At 40.6% G+C, this 19,619-nt stretch overlaps 1 protein-coding gene across 1 annotated transcript in view; it reads right to left on the bottom strand.

The window, feature by feature from the left end:
• Positions 1-14,993, bottom strand: part of LOC133861585 (uncharacterized) — a 44,210-nt gene extending 29,217 nt beyond the window's left edge. Inside the window, exons 1-10 of the mRNA XM_062297378.1 lie at positions 14,763-14,993; positions 14,153-14,197; positions 14,024-14,064; positions 13,827-13,908; positions 13,334-13,378; positions 9,614-9,670; positions 1,566-1,625; positions 1,353-1,480; positions 818-1,085; positions 653-719 (exon numbers count right to left, since the gene is read on the bottom strand). Of these exons, the coding sequence (XP_062153362.1) occupies positions 653-719; positions 818-1,085; positions 1,353-1,480; positions 1,566-1,625; positions 9,614-9,670; positions 13,334-13,378; positions 13,827-13,908; positions 14,024-14,064; positions 14,153-14,197; positions 14,763-14,888 (919 nt within the window). The 5' untranslated portion in view covers positions 14,889-14,993. The remainder of the gene's footprint in view (positions 1-652; positions 720-817; positions 1,086-1,352; positions 1,481-1,565; positions 1,626-9,613; positions 9,671-13,333; positions 13,379-13,826; positions 13,909-14,023; positions 14,065-14,152; positions 14,198-14,762) is intronic.
• Positions 14,994-19,619: the final 4,626 nt, after the last annotated feature.

The raw sequence follows: 19,619 nt of genomic DNA, 5'->3' as shown, positions 1-19,619 counted from the left end.
CTACCTAACAAGAATTCTCAGGAATGTCTACAAAAGACCTCAAAGAGTCAGGCATGCAACTTAAATGACAACATTATGAAATGACTACAACTTTAACAAGGCAAATTTCGCACTGAAAATAAAAAATAAAAAATAATAATAATAAAAAGGCCCTCTTTTTATAATCTTACTGTATCGTGTGATATTGTATACTCTCAGACCTAGAGGACTATGAGGCAGATGTTAGAATTCTGCTACTCTTTACTGGCAGGAAATATTATTTTTCAAGCACGATATTCCATATTTAATTAATTTATAGTACAATCTCCTGTAAGCCCTCATGATATGGTAAAGGGAGGATATTAGGGGAAGCAATGGGTGTAGATTTCCAATGGCAGTTTCACCACAAATTTAGTTCAGCAAAAAAGAGCAGCAACTACAAAAAAGCATTCATATTTCATATTCTGAAACTGAAAGCAACAGGGTCTAGAAGAAAGATAAAAGTATAAAATAACTAAACCAAGCACAATTAACATGACAAATTAACCAGAAACAGATAGGACCAAAAATTTCACTACAAACAAATATGTTATCTATATTTCCCTGACTGAGGAAAAACATCAAAATATAGCTAGGAAACTCAAGGGCAGTCAAAGTGAAGTAAAAAGGATACTGGTAACAAACATTCGCGTCTCACACTTGGTGGCACAAGTTCCACATGTTGATGGAAAAGTCATCACCTATCAAACAAGAGCAGGCAAGATGTACCATATAAAATTTGAGGGTACACAGATAAAACGCCAAAACTTAACCAGTTGAACTTCAGTAATTGCCTTACTTCTTCTGGTGCAGAGTACCTAAACATAGTATCCACAATATCTGAACTATTACTCTGAGCGATGGCCCGATGAGCAGCTGTTGCTCCAACTGAGCCGTGTGGTTCTCTTTTGACTTCGTCTGAAACACCACTTGTTTCCTCTGTTGATGGTCCATCACAGTGGTCTCCCGACTGTGAAGGGTCCACAACATACCCCAGTGATACTTGTTGCTCTGGAGTTCGCTCATAGAACTTGATAATCAAGGATGGGTCCGGGGATGGAGAAAACCTATATATAGATAATTATATCCTAATTGAGCTAAAACAAGAGCAACTGATGGTTCAAAATATTTAACAGAAAAAAGAAAGAAGGCCAGGACTGTCCCAAATGCAATTTAATTGAGTTCTTTCATCCAAGAGAAATCAAAAAAAAGATTGATGCATAAGACCATCAACATTAATGCATAAAATCGTAAGAGAAAAAGCAGTTCAGGAAAAAGTTTTCCTTATCATGTATGAGAGTAAGGTTTCCCAGTCACATCAAATTATTTCTTACGGGTTCTCAATAAAGCTGTTTCCAACAGGATCATCCAGGATGAAGGTGAAAGATGAATCTCCAGTTGCACAAGCTTTCAGTTTCAACAAAAACTGGTCTATCGCTTCAGCAGTCTGAGGATTCACTTTCTGGAAAACCCAGAAGATAGCATTAGGTTACTTAAGAGGAAATTATACGGTATTAAATATCGCAAATCCCAGAATTAATATGCACCTTGCGTTCTTCTTGAAGGGCCTGCAGCTCATCTGCAGCACGTACTAGTATCCCCTCCACCTAGAGTAATTACATCAGATAAATAAGATAATTAAAAAGAGAGTAGGAGGAAAAAAGCCCTGGAAACATGTTATAGAAAATGGTGAACCATGCTGAAAGGTATGAGAGATTGATACACCAAAGTGCATGATCAAAATTCATACAATGGGACCTAACATGATTAGAATGTTCAAATTGATATAAAATCCACCAGAAACCTTATAGAATATACTCAACACTTCTCAAAACTTATCAAGACCTGGCAAATTTTTTTTTTCTCAAAGCAGTTGCAACACAGTAATTTTCAAGTGAAACGAGTTGGTCCGTGCCATATCACACAGGGTACAGGCTAGTCTTACAGGATTTGAAGAACTAGCATTCATCAGAAAATAATAAATAATGGTAACACTAATGATAATAGCAACGACAGCAACAATAATTATAATGATGATGATGATAAGGGCATAAACATATGGAAAGGGGTTTATATTCAGGGAAAAATACTGGTGTATGAGTATCAGAACATGACACCGATAAATTACCCAATATTATATATATATATATATATATATATATATATATATATATATATATATATATATATATATATATGACACCCATAAATAGAGCAGAATTTTCTTCCAAGTCTCTTCTAAAGTATAGTTTGTCATCAGTAAATATTAGCAGCTCAAGGTTTGTGCATGTGAAGTCATAAGTTGTTAGCAGAAGTTTCACATGCTCAAGAGGAAACACGGGTATCATAACATGCTTAAAAATCAATGCTTTAGTTATGCGCCCATGAGCCAAATGCATCTCCTCCCCCCATATAAATGAGATGTATTATGAGTTCATGACGCAACCCACTGGGTGCTTGAGCCAATTACGAATCCCAAAAACAAAAAAGAAAAAAAAACAAAGGTTACGCTGACAACTCTACACAACTTCAACTTGATCATCATAGGACTTCAAATATTTTTAAGAGCTTGAGGTAAGTCTTTCAATAAGCAACTAATACAAAATCTTCACTTTCAAATTAGGGAAGTAGAGCATTTTCCTTCTAAAATTATCTATGGTTAAAGATAGCCGACCAAACAAAGAACACCACTCTCAAGGAAGTCTTCTTTTTTTTGATAAGTAAGAAGAACTTTTATAAAAAAAAGCGTAAGGCGCCCCTAGGTACACAGGAAGTATACACAGGAACACCAAAGCTAACCCAAAAAAACCCACAACACCAATGCCCCAGAACACAAAAGAACCAAACAAAATACAAAAGAACCCAACTAAGAACAATAAAACCCACTACCCGTCAAAGCACAACAGACCTACAACATATGTGCCTTGCCTTTCCTACGCCTAGAGGGGTAATTCGAGTCACCATAGTTAATGGAACTATGCAAATTTAGAAGCTCCCTTTTCCCTTTAGAGTTTTGACGCGCAAAAAACTGGAACTCCTCCTCCATGGCATCCCGAATAGCCAAAGCCTCCTCCCCAAAATCCCCATCCATCGCCCAATCTAATGGCAAACCATCCCAATAATCATCTTCATCCTCCTCCCACACCACAATCTCCCCGTTATGATCAAAGCCAACTGGCCAATTCCGAGTTTGGGAGAAACCATTCAAGCAACCACTCGAAGGGGAAGAAGGACCTACCACCCCGTCATTGTTGACCTCCTGAAGCGCCACGGTAGGGACTGAAATCGGGGGAATATTGAGAAACCCCTTCCTAAAAAGGCCCTGATTCACTGGCGTCATTGCCTTCTTTATTGCAGGAGGTTTTGCCGCCTTCTCAGCTGGCGGCACTCCACCTGAAACCCTCTTAACAACGAAGCCAACTGACATCTTCACAGCTTGCAAAGAGTCAGAAAGTAGCTCATCATTCCACTTCACAGAATGCCTTTCCCTCAATTTTTTTGCCCTTCTGTAGTAACACTGGAAGGGCTTAGAAGCCACCACAGGGAGGGGAGAGCGCAGCTTCTCTCCTAAAAGAGCTGCACCAGCGAGCGACGGAGCGGCAGAGAGGGGATTAGGAAACTGAAGCTTCCCCAAAGGAGTAAACTTAAAAGAAGTAGAAGCTGAACCGACGGAGCGGCAGAGAGGGGATTAGGAAACTGAAGCTTCCCCAAAGGAGTAAACTTAAAAGAAGTAGAAGCTGAACCCCCCGGAAAACCCAGATCCGGTGCCGGAAAAGGGGGGAAACCGAACCTATTAAAGGCTGGATTCACACTCGAGCAAGAAACCACCGAAAGCACCTGGGACCTGCTCGACTCACCCCCGGAAAAAGACTCTGTTCCTGTATCTGTCCCTGTAACTGTCGTCGACGAGGACTCCGGCCTAGGATAGATCCCGACATCAGCCGAAGAAGCTGGAATCACGCCCACTTTATCTCCCAACGCTGACACCTCCAAACCCCCAGGAAGAATCCGATTCAGAACCAACCCAGAGGACATCTCCGTTGTCGTCTCCGGCGAGGTTGGCGGCGGACAGGAAACTTTAGGTTTCCGCTTGATTCGGGTCACGCGAAAACCTAAAGGTTTTCGAAACAGCCCCGACCCGGTAAATCGGCTCAGAACTCTCCCCATGGCCCGGCCCAAAGCCAAATAAAAACCAGAACCCGACTTACGCCACGTCCGCAATCTCGAAATTTCAAATTTCAAATGAGAGTCCTTACCCTGCGGACATACAATCTGGTCTTTGCCCAACATATCAAGCCGGTGAGCCTCCAAGGAAAAGCAATCCACCGCCGATCTCGGAATATCCTCTGCATGCCGCACCGCCGGAAGAAGATCGAGCTCGCAAGGTGTCGCCCGCGAAGCCCTTAGCCCGGACCGACCATCACCCACTATGGGCATCTTCTTCGCAACATCGGTCGAATCCGCCCTCACAACCTCCGCAAAAGAAGGCCCCGTCCACTTTGGAGCCAGGCCCAGAGTCATCCGAACTTCCTCCCCAACCTTCTTCTCCGGAGTAGATGAGGAGCCGAGCCTGCCACTCACCGAACCTGAGACAAAATCGACAACCTTTCTCAGCTCGTCTGAGAATTTAAGCCATCCCCACCCTCCACGGCCCTCGGGGATAACAATGGATCCTTTCCGACCGCCCAATCCGAACACAGTCGCCTCTAAATAGCGCCCAGCTTCATTCCCACCTCTCCGATCAATTAGAACCTTCGAACCTTCTCTAAAAGACTTCACAAAGACTTCCTCTGTCGGGAGACCCATCAACACTTCCAACGTCGACGCAAGCCATTCGGCGCTCTGAACATTCAACAAGACCACACCCAGAAAATTTTTCCTCTTCTCCTCCACCCTCAACGTCAACGCCCCACCCAGAACCGAGAAGGTGAAAGCCTTCGACTCCACTAAGAAAACCTTATCCATCAACGTCACCCCCGGGACTATGACGACCAAACCCAAAAAAACTACATCACCGAACAAAGAACCACCCAGACGAAACAGAAGACCAAAAATCAAAGCTAAAGGACCAGACAGGAGATTGAAAGAGATAGAGAATGTGAAAGGACGGATGAGAAGTCGAAACCCTAGCTGGACGCGCTCTGTAACGATTTTATTAGAGATCAATGAACGAATAGATTGAATAAAGAGTTATTAGTTTGAAATTATGTGCTTAAGTGAAATGCTTGTGCTTGAGATGGGATTTCTCTGTTTGGGGTGCGACTCTTTTTCCCTTCGGTAGTGAGACTCTACCAACAACCCATTGTTGGCAAGTGAGGCAAGAGAGGAGGACTTCAAGGAAGTCTTCTCCTACCAAATACTTTTTTTTTGTTTTTTTTTTTTTTATAACAGGGGTGCCCCCACCTTTGGTGAGACTAATTCCTTGTAGGGAGCTAGTGCAGCAACCCACCGCCACGACTCCCCATTTAAATCACGAGTTTTATCCCAGGGGGAATCGAACCCGAGACCGTGCACCTCACCACACAATCCCTTGCTCGCCCTTACCACTAGGCCACCTCGTGGGTGGTTTATCCCACCAAATACTCCTCCAAGGGAAATGAGTACTAAGATGGGGAACAAGGACATTGTAGAAAGATTTGACTTCAAACATCCCTCTCTTGGAAGGTACCCAACAAAGCTTGTCTTCACCACCCCGTCTCAATATGAAGAGTACAACAAATTGAAGGTCAAGGAATCCACCTTCCAATCGTGAGCCATTTTAAAAAAGTTAACATTCCACTGAAGAGAATTACTAGAAACCTCCACAAGATCTGCCACTGAAGCATCCTTACAATGGGGCAAACTAAACAAGTCCAGAAAAGATGCCTTGAGGGCCTTATCCAAACTAGACATTATGCCAGAATCTAAATTTGGAGTCATCACCGACCTCGAATCTAGTATGACTAGAAAACTCCCCCCAAAACTTCCTGAAATTCTTCCAAAGCCCCACCCCAAACAACCCATGAACCTCATTAGAACACCATCCACCCTACGCACTGCCAGATTTAGAATCCACAACCACCCTCCATAAGGCCTCTCTCTCATGAACATAACGCTAAAGCCACTTCCCCAAAAAAGCTCTCAATTGAACAATAGTAAATTACGGACTCCAAACCCTCCATCAGAGATCGGGGAACATGTCTTTGACCAGCTAACCAAATGGAATTTGAACCCTTCACCAATACCATCAACAATTTTTTTTTTTTTGATAAACGTGCGTAATATCATTAAAAGCGCAACCCACGTACACATAGAGTATACAAGATAAATGCCAAAGTAGGAGAAGAAAAAAGTACAAGAAAATTATTAAAGCTAATCATTAAAGGAGGTAAGAGCATAGATGTCCAAGTAAAAAGAGAATAAAAGAAGAAGGTTTTGAGCTCCTCTATCGTCCTTTCTTGGTCCTCAAAAACAATTATAATTCCAACAACTGGGATTGCCCAAGTATTGGACACGATTAAAAACTACCACTTCTTTAATTGTCTTATGCACATAGTTTCTACATTCTTAGCAAAACCTATCACAAATCCAACAGCCAGCTACTTTAGTTATGGCATTGCGAACCTAAGAGCTAATAATAGCTTAAATGTGCCTATTTTATCTAATGAAAATAAATATTATCATACCTTATTTGCACTAATTCTTGCATTTTAAAGTTTTTTTTTTTATAAGTAATAAGACTTTATTAAGGAAAGCGAAGGAGCCCCTAAGTACACAGGCAGAATATACAGGAACAAAAGCTAACCCGCAAAAACCCAACAGGACCAACAAAACTCGAACCCCCAAAAACTAAGAAAAACCCCAAACCAAACTACAATAGCACCTAACTGCAAACAAAACACCCCACAACCCACCCACCCACCAAAGCACACAAACCTCATGTGTGCCTTGCCTTTCCTACTCCTAGAGGGAACTTTCGAATCACCATAATTGATGGAACTATGCAGATTTAGCAGCTCCCTTTTTCCTATAGACTTTTGGCGCGCAATCATCTTCTCCCGCTGAAAATCTTCTTCCATGGCATCCCTAATTGCCAAGGCCGCCTCTCCAAAAGCCCCTTCCAATGCCCAATCCAAGGGCAATCCTTCCCAATAATCATCTTCCTCCTCCTCCCAAACTACAATCTCCCCGTTGTGGTCAAAACCGACAGGCCAATTTCGATATTGGGAGAATCCATTTCCCTCAACAGAACAAGGAGAGATGCAGCCACGCGGAGGAGAGGAAGGTCGAACCATCCCGACGTCCTTAACCTCCCGCGGCAAGAAGGGAGGGACTGAACCAATCGGAGGAAGATCAAGAAAACTCTTCCTAAACAGACCCATTATCGCTGGATTTTCTGTCTTCTTTTTCGCACCAGACTCTCCACATGTATCCTTACGAAAAACAGGTTCTGCGGACAGCTTTGAGGCTTCCAAAGAGTCAGAAAGAAACCCATCATTCCAAACCATCGAATGCCCTGCTCTGAGCTCCCTAGCTCTCCTGAAATATTGTTGAAACGGACGCCTATGCAGCAAGGGGGAAGGGGAAGAACAAATCTTCTTCCCCAACTCAGAGGCCCCTGAAAGTGAAGGAACAGAATAGACGGAGAGTTCTGCACCACACAGAAACCCAGACGACGCCGGAGGAGCGCCCAAGTCGCTAGCGACGATGTCTTCGCAGTCGGCAGAGGAAAGAAAACGAACAAAGGAACCGACTTCACCAGAGACGGCCCACCCCCAGATCGGTCTTCGCACAAAGGATCCCCAACGGGAAACTCCGACGGATTGAGATCGCACGGCCCAGAAGAAGCCACCAACGTCGTCTCCGGCGAGAAACTCGACGACAGTAAGGAATTAGGTTTTCGCAAGAAGCGACCCAAACGCACTCCCTTTCGACTCCGTACGATTCTTGCAAGCCGGCCCAGAAGCTTCTTAGCAGCCCAGCCCAAAGCCAAATTGAAACCTATGACCCGCTTACTCCACGTGCGCAACTTTAAAATTTCAAATTTCAAACTCGCAAGTGGAAACAAGGTCTTACCCATCGAACGGTGAGGCTGGTCCTTACCCAACAGATCAGACAAAGAAAACTCCAAGGTAGAACAGTCCAACGCCGAACTCAGATCTGCATCTATCACCCTCACTGCCGGAAGAAGGTCAAGCTCACATACTGGCATAACCACTCTCCCGGACAAACGACCCCCCACGAGAGGCGTCTTCTTCACACCAGCGGCCGAACCTGCCTTCAACACCTCCACAAAAGAGGGCCCCTTCGAGAAAGGGACCAAACCCGGCCAAGCCTCTACTTCCTTCCCCTTAAACTCCACCGACTCATGCAAGAAACCAGCCCCCCGGTCAATTAAAGCAGAGAAGGAAACAGTAGTCTTTCTCAGCTCGTCGGAGAATTTGATCCAACCCCACCCTCCACGTCCCTCAGGGATTAGAATAAACCCTTTCCGGCCACCCATCCCGAATGAAGCAGCCTCTAGGAAACGGCCGGCTTGGTTACACCCTCTTCGAGCAATCAAGACTCTCGATCCTTCCCTGAATGATTTGATGAAGTCTTGATCTTCCGGATAATCCACAAGAAGCTCCAATGTCGAAGCCAACCACTCAGAGCAAGAAGAACTAATGAAGATTTCGCCGGAGAAGCTTTTTCTCTTCTCCCCCACCCTCAGCGTCGACGCCCCTTCCAGAACTGAGAAGACAAAAGTCTTCGACTCCACGATAAAACTAACTTTATCTCAAAAAACACCCAACACCCAAGCGGCCGACCCAGAGAATGATCACATTTTCGACGGAAATGAGCCACACAGTAACAAGACCCACCGGCTGACGCCCCCATGCGAGCCACAAACACCAGAAATAGCTGCGGTGTGCTTCCAACCACAAGAAACCTTGCTAACAGGAGACTTCAAGAGAGTTATTTTAAAGTTCCCAGAGCAAGAAACTTTCTATACATAAATTTATAAAGTCGTGAAATATCTTGATCCCAAGACTTGCTGAGACAGTTAAGGTAGTAGATGTAGTCGAGCAATCTAAGCTAGTCGTATCACTTAATTCTTGCATTTTAAAGTTAATAGTAGAATATAGTTTCATCACTAAACTTGAGTTTAAATCGAGTATTAGTGCAATGAATTACCTTTTTGTAGATTTTCATTTGAAAGAATATGCACATTTAAGCTATCATCAAGAGCCCACTTCCTCGATTGTGGTCAATGGCCCACAATCTAATCCCCCCCCCCCCCCCACTTCTTCAAGAATCCACCGGCCATGAATATGCATGTAAATTGGAAATCTGTTCACCAATGGTAAGGGGAAATGTTGCGAGTGTCGATGCATTTGTAGCAACAAGAAGATGAACTGCATGTTCAAACTTGCTTCCACCACTTGCAAATATCTCCTTTCTTTCTTAAGGTGTTTAACTATTTCTTTTCCCCCATACACCACTATTAGTGACTATAATATGGTTTCCCCCTACGATTGATCTTAGTAGAATTATCAGATTTTAGTCTGTATGAGCCACTTAAAACCCAGTAGAGGGAGAAATGAAACAAAAGACCAGATTTTAAAGAAGATACCGTTGACAGAGATCCACGCTGAGCCTCGGGAGGAATTTCAAAATCCAATTCAGGAATCTGCACAAATAAAAAACAAAAGAAAATGCACAACTCAATATCCCAATATTAGAAACTCAAAGGATTGCTTACTGAGCTAATGCACACAAGAAATCCATGTCATGATCAAGTAAAAGTCAGAATTTACTCTATTATTGCAAGAATCTGACACATTCTTCTTATTTTCCTTGAATTTATTCTTCTTGGAAGGTAAGGCACAGAATAGTGAAATGAACCAAAATTAATTTTTTTAAGAGAGAGAGTAAAAAGATTTGAAAAAAAAAATGTTACTTAATGTCACCTCAATACAACAAACTAACCCACAGCTAGCCACACACCAAATTCAAAGTGTTTCTATGTACAAGGTGTACAATGTGACCACCATTTAAATAGAGAAAAGGCCAAATACTTTTACCAACTTGAGACACATTACCCTGGGTCTGCTCCAGATTTATCATGCAAAATGCTTAATGTAAAGAAGTAAAAGAAATGGGGGGAAATCTCAGATATCATCTAAAGAACTGAACAATACCTTGACCTGAAGAAATATCTACTTTCAATATTCATACACACAAATAACTAACAGTAAACCATAAAAAACACAATCCTTTTAACAATAGCAAGCAAGAATAAGATTTTGCTGGTATAAAAACAAATAAAAAACATAAAAGACGGATACCAAGTCATGTCACAGATAATAAGTTTACAAAGATCAGGTAATGCTATCATAGAACCAAAACAATTTTAACACTATGGTCTAAGGTGAGAGTAATTGCATACAGAGTAGAGCATATTACCAAATTGAATAAATAGTCTCAAGCAAGTCATTTAAACAATCAAAAGTTAATTCAACTCTGGTGATATATATCTTTTTTTTTATGAATAATAATAATTTTTGGATAGGGCGTCGATGCTGAGGGTGGGAGAGAAAATAAGAAGTTTTTCCGCGGAAATCATCATCAGTTCTTAGTGCTTTGAGTGGCTTGTATCGACGTTGGAGATTCTCTTGGGTCATCCAGAAGATTAAGATTTCATCAAATCCTTCAAGGAAGGGTCGAAAATCTTGATTGCTTGGAGAGGTGGCAACCAAGCGAGCCATTTCTTAGAGGCAGCAGCATTCGGGATGGGTGGCCGGAAAGGATTTATTGTGATCCCTGAGGATCGCAAAGGGTAGGGTTGGCTCAAATTCTCAGACGAGCTGAGAAAGGCCAGAGATATCTCTCTGCCAAAGCGGGTTGCGGGTCTGGGTCCTCGCTTGCGTCGGTCAAGACAGTTGGGAAGGAAAAAGAGTTAGGCCGGGTTTGGCTCCCCTTTGGAAGGGGCCCTCCTTTGTGGAGGTGCTGAGGTCTGGTTCAGTCTCGACCATGAAGAAGGAGCCCATCGTGGGGGGTCGTTATTCCGGGTGGAGGGTGTCGCCGGAGAAGCAGTGTGCTCTTGAACTTCTTCCGATGGTGAGGCATGCAGAGGTTGAACCGAGATCGGTGGTGGATTGCTTCTCATTAGAGTCCCCGCCGCTAGAGCGGTTGGGCAAAGACCGGCATCTCCGTCAGAAGCATAAGAAGGTTCTCTCTCGTTCGAATTTGAATTTTGAAAATTCAAAATCCAAATATTAGAGAGCGTATACATGGAATAAGCTGGGTTCCAAGTTTTATGTGGCCTTGGGCCGGGCCGGGCTGTAAGAAAACTTCTGGACCGGTTTTCCGGGTCGGGGATGGGTCGTAAACATTTAGGTTTCCGCGTGGCCCGTTTTTGGCCGAAACCTAAAGCTGCCCGTCCATGCAGATCCCTGCCGTAGACAACGTCGGAGTGGTCTTCTGGGATGTTTTTGGTTTGGTCTCCTCCTAGGGGTTTGGTGGGTGATGCGCTGGGAGCCACAGAGGGCGCGCGCCCGGCGTTGTTAGCTTCTCCAGCCTCTAAAAAATTTGGGTTTCCCCCTTCGCCGGCACTGGAGCTTACTTTTCCGACGGCTCCTTCTCCAGCTCGTCCTCCGGATCCTATGTTTAAGGTCTCTCCTCTGAAGCCGCTTCAAATTCCTCAACCCAGGTTTGCCCCTCCATCTCTCGCTGGAGCGGCTGTGTTGGGTGAGAAGCTGCGTTCTCTCCTCCCCGTGGTGGTTTCTAAGCCTTTTCAATGTTACTATAGGAGGGCGAAGGTGCTAAGGGAAGGGCAATCTGTGAAGTGGAATGAGAAGCTATTTTCTGATTCTCAGGAAGCCGCGAAGATGACTGTTGGGTGCCCTGTTAAGAAGGTTACGACTGCTGAGCCGCCAGTGAAACAGGATCTTAGGAAGGGATTTCTCAACCCTCATCCAAAGGTGCCAATGCCGTAGAAGGTCACCGAGGTCGAGATGGTTGGACCTTCATCCCCTCCGAGAGGTTCTCTCACTCCTTATTCCTCTGAAGGAAATGGTTTATCCCTATCTCGCAATTGGCGTGTCGGTTTTGATCATAACGGGGAGATTGTGGCTTGGGAGGAGGATGATGAGCTTTGGGATGGCTTGCCCTTGGATTGGGCTTTGGATGGTGCATTTGAGGAGGAGGCCTTGGCTATTCGGGACGTCATGGAGGAAGAGTTTTTGAGAGAGAAAATGTTAGCATGCCAAAAGTCAAAAGGCAAGAGGGAGCTTCTGAATCTGCAAAGCTCCATTAATTATGGCGACCGTTTAACTTCCTCCAGGCGTAGGAAAGGATAGGCCCACGTTTTGTAGGGTTCGTTGTTGCTTTGATGGGTTGTGGGTTGTCTCTCAGGCGTTTAGTTTTTTTTGTAACTCTATTTGGGCTCCTTTGTGGTTGTTTGGTTGTTCTTTCTTGGGTTTTGGGGTTTTTTCTGTTGGTTTTGTTAGTTTTTGCGGGTTAGCTTTGGGTATTTTTGGCCTATACTTCTTGTGTACCTAGGGGCGCCTTTACGTTTTTTTAATAAATCTTTTCTTACTTATCAAAAAAAAAGAAAAATTTATAGAAATATAAAATATATAGAAAAAATGAAATATGTAGAAAAATTATCACCAGTCACACTAAGTTCCCACTATTCCAAAAGTGAATCAGAAACAGATAAAAAAAAGATGGCAAGTAATGTCACTGCTACCAAATTTACCAAAGCCCATTAACACCATCAAAGAAAAAAGCTTCCCTTTACACCATTACAGAGCAAAAACTTAAGACCATAGACTAAGATGACAAGGTAAGTCAGACGCACACTGGAGCATATACTAAAATAATAAGTGAAACCTGAATGAAGTGAGAATTACAAACCGAAACAGTGTTTGACATTCTCAGAAGCAACAAAATGGATGAACCAATTTAGCAAAGAGTGCCAAGCAAATTCACCAACATCATTACTGCATTAGTCAAATTGGTTTCTCTTTGGCAAGATAATTTAACACTCATCTCACTATGTCAGTGAGAAAGTGCTTCGTGATGGGCCAGAGTCTCAAGTATATAACAAACTGCCTCGGTATTGATGCAATTTGACATTTAATGTTTATGCAGGTCAATTACAACAAAAATTCTACCCTAGTTTCAAATATGTAAGATCTTAAACTCAATTATATAGAAAATAACTTACAACAACACCTTATATCCCAATACAGCATATGAACGCACACAAATTTAAACTCTGAAAACGAACAGGAAGATTTAACTTAATTTGGAAGGAGATCATTGCAATTAGGATCTAGTGAAGCACCTTAATAGTTGCAGACTCAGACTTCACTACTTGACGGTTAAGCATCTGCATTAAAGAAACTCGTCAGATGGCCTATTCATATCGGAGGTACCATTTCTTCAAATTTGGGGGGGAGGGGGGAAACAAAGGTGCTACCAGAAAGGGAAAAAAAAATTATAAGAGAGGAAAAAAATTAAAACTAAAATATTTTACGTGCACATTAGAACACAAGAAAACAATGTTTTATGTCAATAAGACAAAAAACAGCAAATTGTTGCATGTTATACAAACAAATTGAGAAAATTTTACCATTACCATTTAACTATGTGAAAGCCTATAAAAGTCAGGAGAATGGCCAAAACTAACAAACATTGTGAAATAAGATGTTTAGGATCACAACTTCAACTGAATACTTGGCACTTAGTTAAGCTTAAGGCTGTATATCCTTTGGATATAGATGCAACATAAATTGAGGGAGGTCACTTCACAATTATTTTACTCCAATGGGCACAACCTTTGGATCACCTGAAGGGACCTGCAGATAGTAGCAACATCCCCGGGGCTGAATCTCACCAGCAAACTGAACTTCATTGTTCCTATGGAATAACCAATGAAAAATAATAACAAATGAACATCTCAAGGAAGACCAAATTGAATTATGTACCTTATTAATTAAAATCCCAACATCCTAGAAAGAAAAAAATTATTTACCTCTCATCACAATGTGGACACTCAAAGGCCGACAACAAGATCTGCAGGCAGAAAACATTAACTGCTAAAGCTCAACAAACAACAGAAAATTAACAAGAGGATGTAAATGGATAAAAACAAGAGACGTACCTTTCGAAAATGGGGAATTAAAGTCAACAAGAACTTTGTTATCCCCTGATCAAAGTATAAAACTGTACGTCAGAAAAGTTCACAGGGTTGACTCAAACACCAAACAAACAATAATAAAAGTTGTAACCCAATAATTGTAGGCTCCTTTCATGCCAAAATAACACAAAAATTCTTCCTATTTGTAGAGAAAATATTAAAATTCCTCTTATGAATCATTCAGCTGCTTATTTAATTGGACGAATTCCAACCTATGCAATTTGATACCAAGCAAGTAACTTTATATTCATTTTATTTGTATTTTTTGTCTCCAAAGTTTCTTCAATTGTATGTCGCTCTGTGGACAAAATTTTCTATCCAAACAATCAAACCCACGTTTGGGTTCAAACGCACTTTGTGAACCAAACCCAATAGTAAAGCATTTTACTAGAAACCCAATATCCAATACCCACTCACAAGCACAAAATTTGAAACATTATTTTCTCTTCAATGACGAAATAGAAAGAAACATAAATAATTGAGCATGCATTAACAAACATAAATACGGGAAAAATAAAAAGAAAAACATAGAGAAAGAGAGAGAGAGAGAGAGAGAGAGAATGTGTGCGCGTACGTTTTCGCCGCAACGCATACAGAGGCTTTCGACTTTGTAAAGAGGAGCGTCGCTGTCGTCTGCGGAGACAGCTTCGACCACCGACCTCACATCCACGATTTGCTCTTTCTTGATGTTAGCTTCCATCTTTACTCTTTGTTTGTCTCTCTAAATCTCAGTCTATGTGTCGCAGAAGAGCTAAATATAGGAGAACAACTCAGAATGGGCACGAAAAGGCTACAAGCTTCTCAAACAAAGACAAAAAGAGAAGGGGACTCCCGGGACTGGGTTGAGGGTTTTTCGACCCGTGAAATACCGGGTCTATCCGAACCGGATGCGTCACCGTACACGTGCACAACCCGTGTCAGTGTGCATGAGATAAGGTAGGGTTCTATACTTCTATCTACGGTTCTTGGTGTGGATGAGGGCGGGACGGGCATTGGGCTTAAAAAGCAGTCCAACTATAAGGCCCAGTCCCAGACTCATCCTAAACAGCCTAGGAAAAAATAAGTCTTGACTCGTCCCGTCTCATTTTTATTTTTATTTTTATTATTAAAGCTGGGAAAAGTTCACACATCTCATTTAAACTATTATCCAATTGATAATGTCTTTTCAAACTTTCAATTAGAACAATATTCCCCCAAACTACCAAGTACCAAAACATTGTCCATATCCCCCAAGACAAAAATGGCCATAAATTTTTTTTTTCAATAAGATAAAATACCCTTATAAATTTGAAGAAAATAACAATAAAAACAAAAAATAATATTTTACTTTAAAAAAAAAAAAAATTATGTTAGCTCTCAATTATCTGTGCTAGGATTTATACCAAGCTTGAATTTTTGTCTTCATGCTCATGCAAATATATATATATATATATATATATATATATGGCTTCATAACAGATTTTAAGACCCTACTGCAGCAGATATAGGGAAGGGCACATAGAAGCATTGCATTGAATATTTGACACGATCATGGGGCATTTTGTGGCTAATTGAATTACCATTTATCCTTAAATCCTAAGTTCATGAGAATACTTGTGAGTTATGTTAGTGTTTTCAAGATCTCTGTGCTGGTAGTATTTTCATGCGCTCCTCATTACTTGTGAGTTGTACTGTGTGCTGGCTGTATTACTTGTAATTTATTGTCAGTATGTGTTTTCATTTCTAAGATATGTGTTAGTATTTATGATATCTATAAGAAATTTCTTATATATGAGTATCATATCTGCTCAAAGTTGCATCTCAAATATGTGTTTTCTCTCCAGATATGTGTACGACTTGTAATTTATTTTCTCCCCAAATATGTGTTTTCATTTCTTATGCATGTGAGATGTATATAACAAATAATCTCTATAGTAATTTATTGAATGTTGGTTTGTAGCTAGAGGCAACTTGAGTCCAATATTCGAATGACTGTGGACGATGATCATTTATTTGCCCATTGGGAGAATGAAGATGTGCGCATGGACAATTATTCAGCCATTGGCGAGTCTAGTTAAATGCATGGAAGAAACCTGCGAAACCTATTAGAATTAGCTGTGCCTAAGATGGCCGCATTGAGAGAGCGCATTGCGCAATAGATGTGGCAACATAGAAATTATTAGATCTGTCTGACCTTATGGGTTTCCTTGAACTAGTTTTTTGCCTATCATGTTTATTCACTTTATGTAATGGGAAAGACACTGTGTATTTAAGAGGCTATGGAAGTATTATATTCAGTTTTATTTCTAATCTTTATTCTTTCAACTTCTTGAATTGGAATTTCTTGACTTAGTGCTGAAATTATTATATTCAGAGTGTTGTGTGGGGTGCTTCTTTTTTTTTTTCTTTTTTTTTTTAATTCAAGATGGGAGAGGGGAAAGGAGATCAGTGTTATGTGGGTTTGAATTTCTAAAATGATGGAGGGTAGTTTATGTTAAACACATTGATATAGCTGCCACAACAATTGTATCTGTTGAAGATCTTAATGTTGGAGCACAGCATCTTGTAGCCGCAAATCATGCTAAGCATCTAACAGTCGCAAATCATGTTAAGCCTCTAACAGCCACATATCATGCTAATCACTCAATCACTAATGTTATCAAAGGAAACATATCAAGCCAACCTCTTAAAAATCCTCATGCAGCACCCTCTCACGCATATCACTTAATCATGTGTGGTACCAAACTCATGCTTGACATCAAAGGCAACTCTCCAAGGCTCAAATCACCAAGTCTGCACTTGCCTGACTCTTCAAGCTTCTTGGACTATAGTCGTGACCCGCACACAATTTGAATTGTAGTACACTTAAGGAAAGATTGGAAAAGACTTTCCTCATATACATACCTCAGCATAATCATGTAGCAATTCTGTTTTTAGTGTAAAGACTTTTCCTCATGTATCATCATGTAAAAAAAAAGTATATAATGTTGTGTAATTCATTCAATCAATAACAAGGAAAATTCCCTCATATTCAATTTTTTTTCATAGTATCAGAACCTTTCTAGGCACACGCCCAAACATAGCCCCTACACCCTCCTTATTCGTTTGAAATTGCAGCTTCCTTTTCGAATGATATCCCCACTGTTGCCATCCCCACAACTATTCCTGCAGCTATTCTTACCGTACCCTCACCAAACCTTACATTTCATGAAAAACTAGAAGGATCCAACTATCTTAGTTGGCTTACCCAATTTCTTCCCATATTGCGCAGCATAGATTCCATGGGCATCATTGATGGATCCGAACCATGCCCTCCCAAGTTTATGTCTGATGATAGTGACAAGCAGATTCTCAACCTAAAATTTGCTCTTTGGCAAAGAAAAGATCAAACTATTCTTAGTTGGATCAACATTACCTTATCCAAAAAGGTTTTGTCTACCATCTATGGACTTGATACCTCTCTGCAGGTATGGTCAGCCCTAGCCAACCCATTTGCCAATCAGTACAAATCTTGGATTGCCAACCTCAAGAAGTAGCTGCAGAGCCTCTATAACGCTTGGAAAAATTATAATATATATATTAGGTAATTTAACTATCAATGATTTTTAGCAAAAATCACCATCTTCATTGATGATTTTTAGTTCATATAGAGACACAATTAGCTCCTAAATATTCCAAAAGTTAAAATAATAATCCTAAGTAGAAAAAAACACAGTCCAGTTCAAGTATAGCACTTCTTCTAGCATACATTATTACACGATTAACACCCAACCTAGTCCACATGTGGTAAGAACCGGCCTAGCTCAATCAACAGAGAAACAACAAAAGAATATTAGTTAGAAATGGATTTAGTTTCTAAGTTGTGAACTAAATACTGATTAGTTAAGGATAAGAAATTTTTAACAAAGGACTGTTGCCGCCCACTTGTACATTCACCCCCGCCTTCGATCAAGTTACATCTGTTGAAGATCCATCCCTCCAAATTTGCTAAATGCCCAGCCATTGATCACGAAAATACTGAGAGAAAGCCAACCGTTTAGTAGTTCTATAAGAACTTATGCAGCGATCACTCATTCAGTGCTAAACCGAAACCCAAAACAGAAACCATTTCTTTTCTCCTTCTCGGTTCCTTGAAACAGAACAAAAGCAAACTTCAGAATCCATCATATTTCTCTAGGCTAAAATGAATTTTAACAGCCCACCTCTTTTCTAAGAACAAAAATAAAACAAGAAACACTCAAACCTCTCGGGTTATGACTTAAACAGTAAAGGAATTCTGTATTCTTGCATGTGTGTGTGCTCGTGTATTCTCGGTGGTGAATGGAAAACACAAAATTATATGCTTCAATACCTTACCTTGCTCGTAGCCCTCAAGAACAGTGGAGCTCTCTCTCTCTCTCTCTCTCTTCGGTAACCCACGGCTTCCTTCCCTATTCAGTTTATTCTCCTGTAGTTGCATTCTCTTAAACTCACACTTTGCCTCTCCTTGTTCGGCTAGTGTTTAGAAAGAAAGAAATTATAGCATAAGAAAGAAGAGAGGGTCGGTCTTCCTGAGAGAACAAAAAGGAAACTCTAGAAGTAAGTTTCATCTTTTTGTCTCTCGAAGATTCGGGTCTCTCCTTAAAAGAAAAGACAAAAGCCTTATCTCTGTTGTTTCTTTTGTTTTTCGAATAGCAAGTATTTAGTCCCTCTCACTCTCAGTCAACATCCAGCCAAAAAGAAGATAAGACCCAATTATTCTAGAAGCACCTATCACCAAGTTGGTTCTAGAAGCACCTTGTAAGTGTAGGAACCATGCGTGCTTCTTGGTTATATATATATACCAAACTATACACACACAGAGTTTTATATATATAAGTACCGCATGATGTGTGTTTTATATATATAATTGTTTAAGTCTTATATTATATAAATATATGTATTACCGAATTGTGTGTGTGGGTGTTATATGTTTTAATTGATATTAAAACACACACACACACACACACATATATATATTTTAATTGATATTAAAACACACACACACACACACACATATATATATGTGTGTGTGTGTGTGTGGACCGAACCACAATAGTATTAGATATATATATGTACCGGATTTTATACATATATACTAATCATATATTTAACTAACATTTGGTCAACTTAAAATAAGGAAAATGAAAATATTTTCCAAAGCGTCGCAATGCTGCCTAACAGTTTTAAAATGTTATTAGGCATTTAATATATTAATGCCGTTATTCTACCGATTTAAAATATAAAATATTAATATTTATGCCGTTATGCCGTCCATTTATATTTAAATATATAATTGACGTAAATGGAATCATTCTACCTATTTTTGTTTGTAAACAAAAATAAGGACAGTTATAATTTCCAAGTAATTAATGGTGTCTTAAATAAATAAAATTAAGGACTATAATAAAGAATTAACAGTAGCAATAATAAT

Source organism: Alnus glutinosa, chromosome 2 (assembly GCF_958979055.1).
Source record: "Alnus glutinosa chromosome 2, dhAlnGlut1.1, whole genome shotgun sequence".
In the NCBI taxonomy this organism is placed as follows: Eukaryota; Viridiplantae; Streptophyta; class Magnoliopsida; order Fagales; family Betulaceae; genus Alnus; species Alnus glutinosa.
The sequence above is the reverse complement of the archived record's forward strand: the minus strand, read 5'-3'. Positions and strand labels throughout refer to the sequence as shown.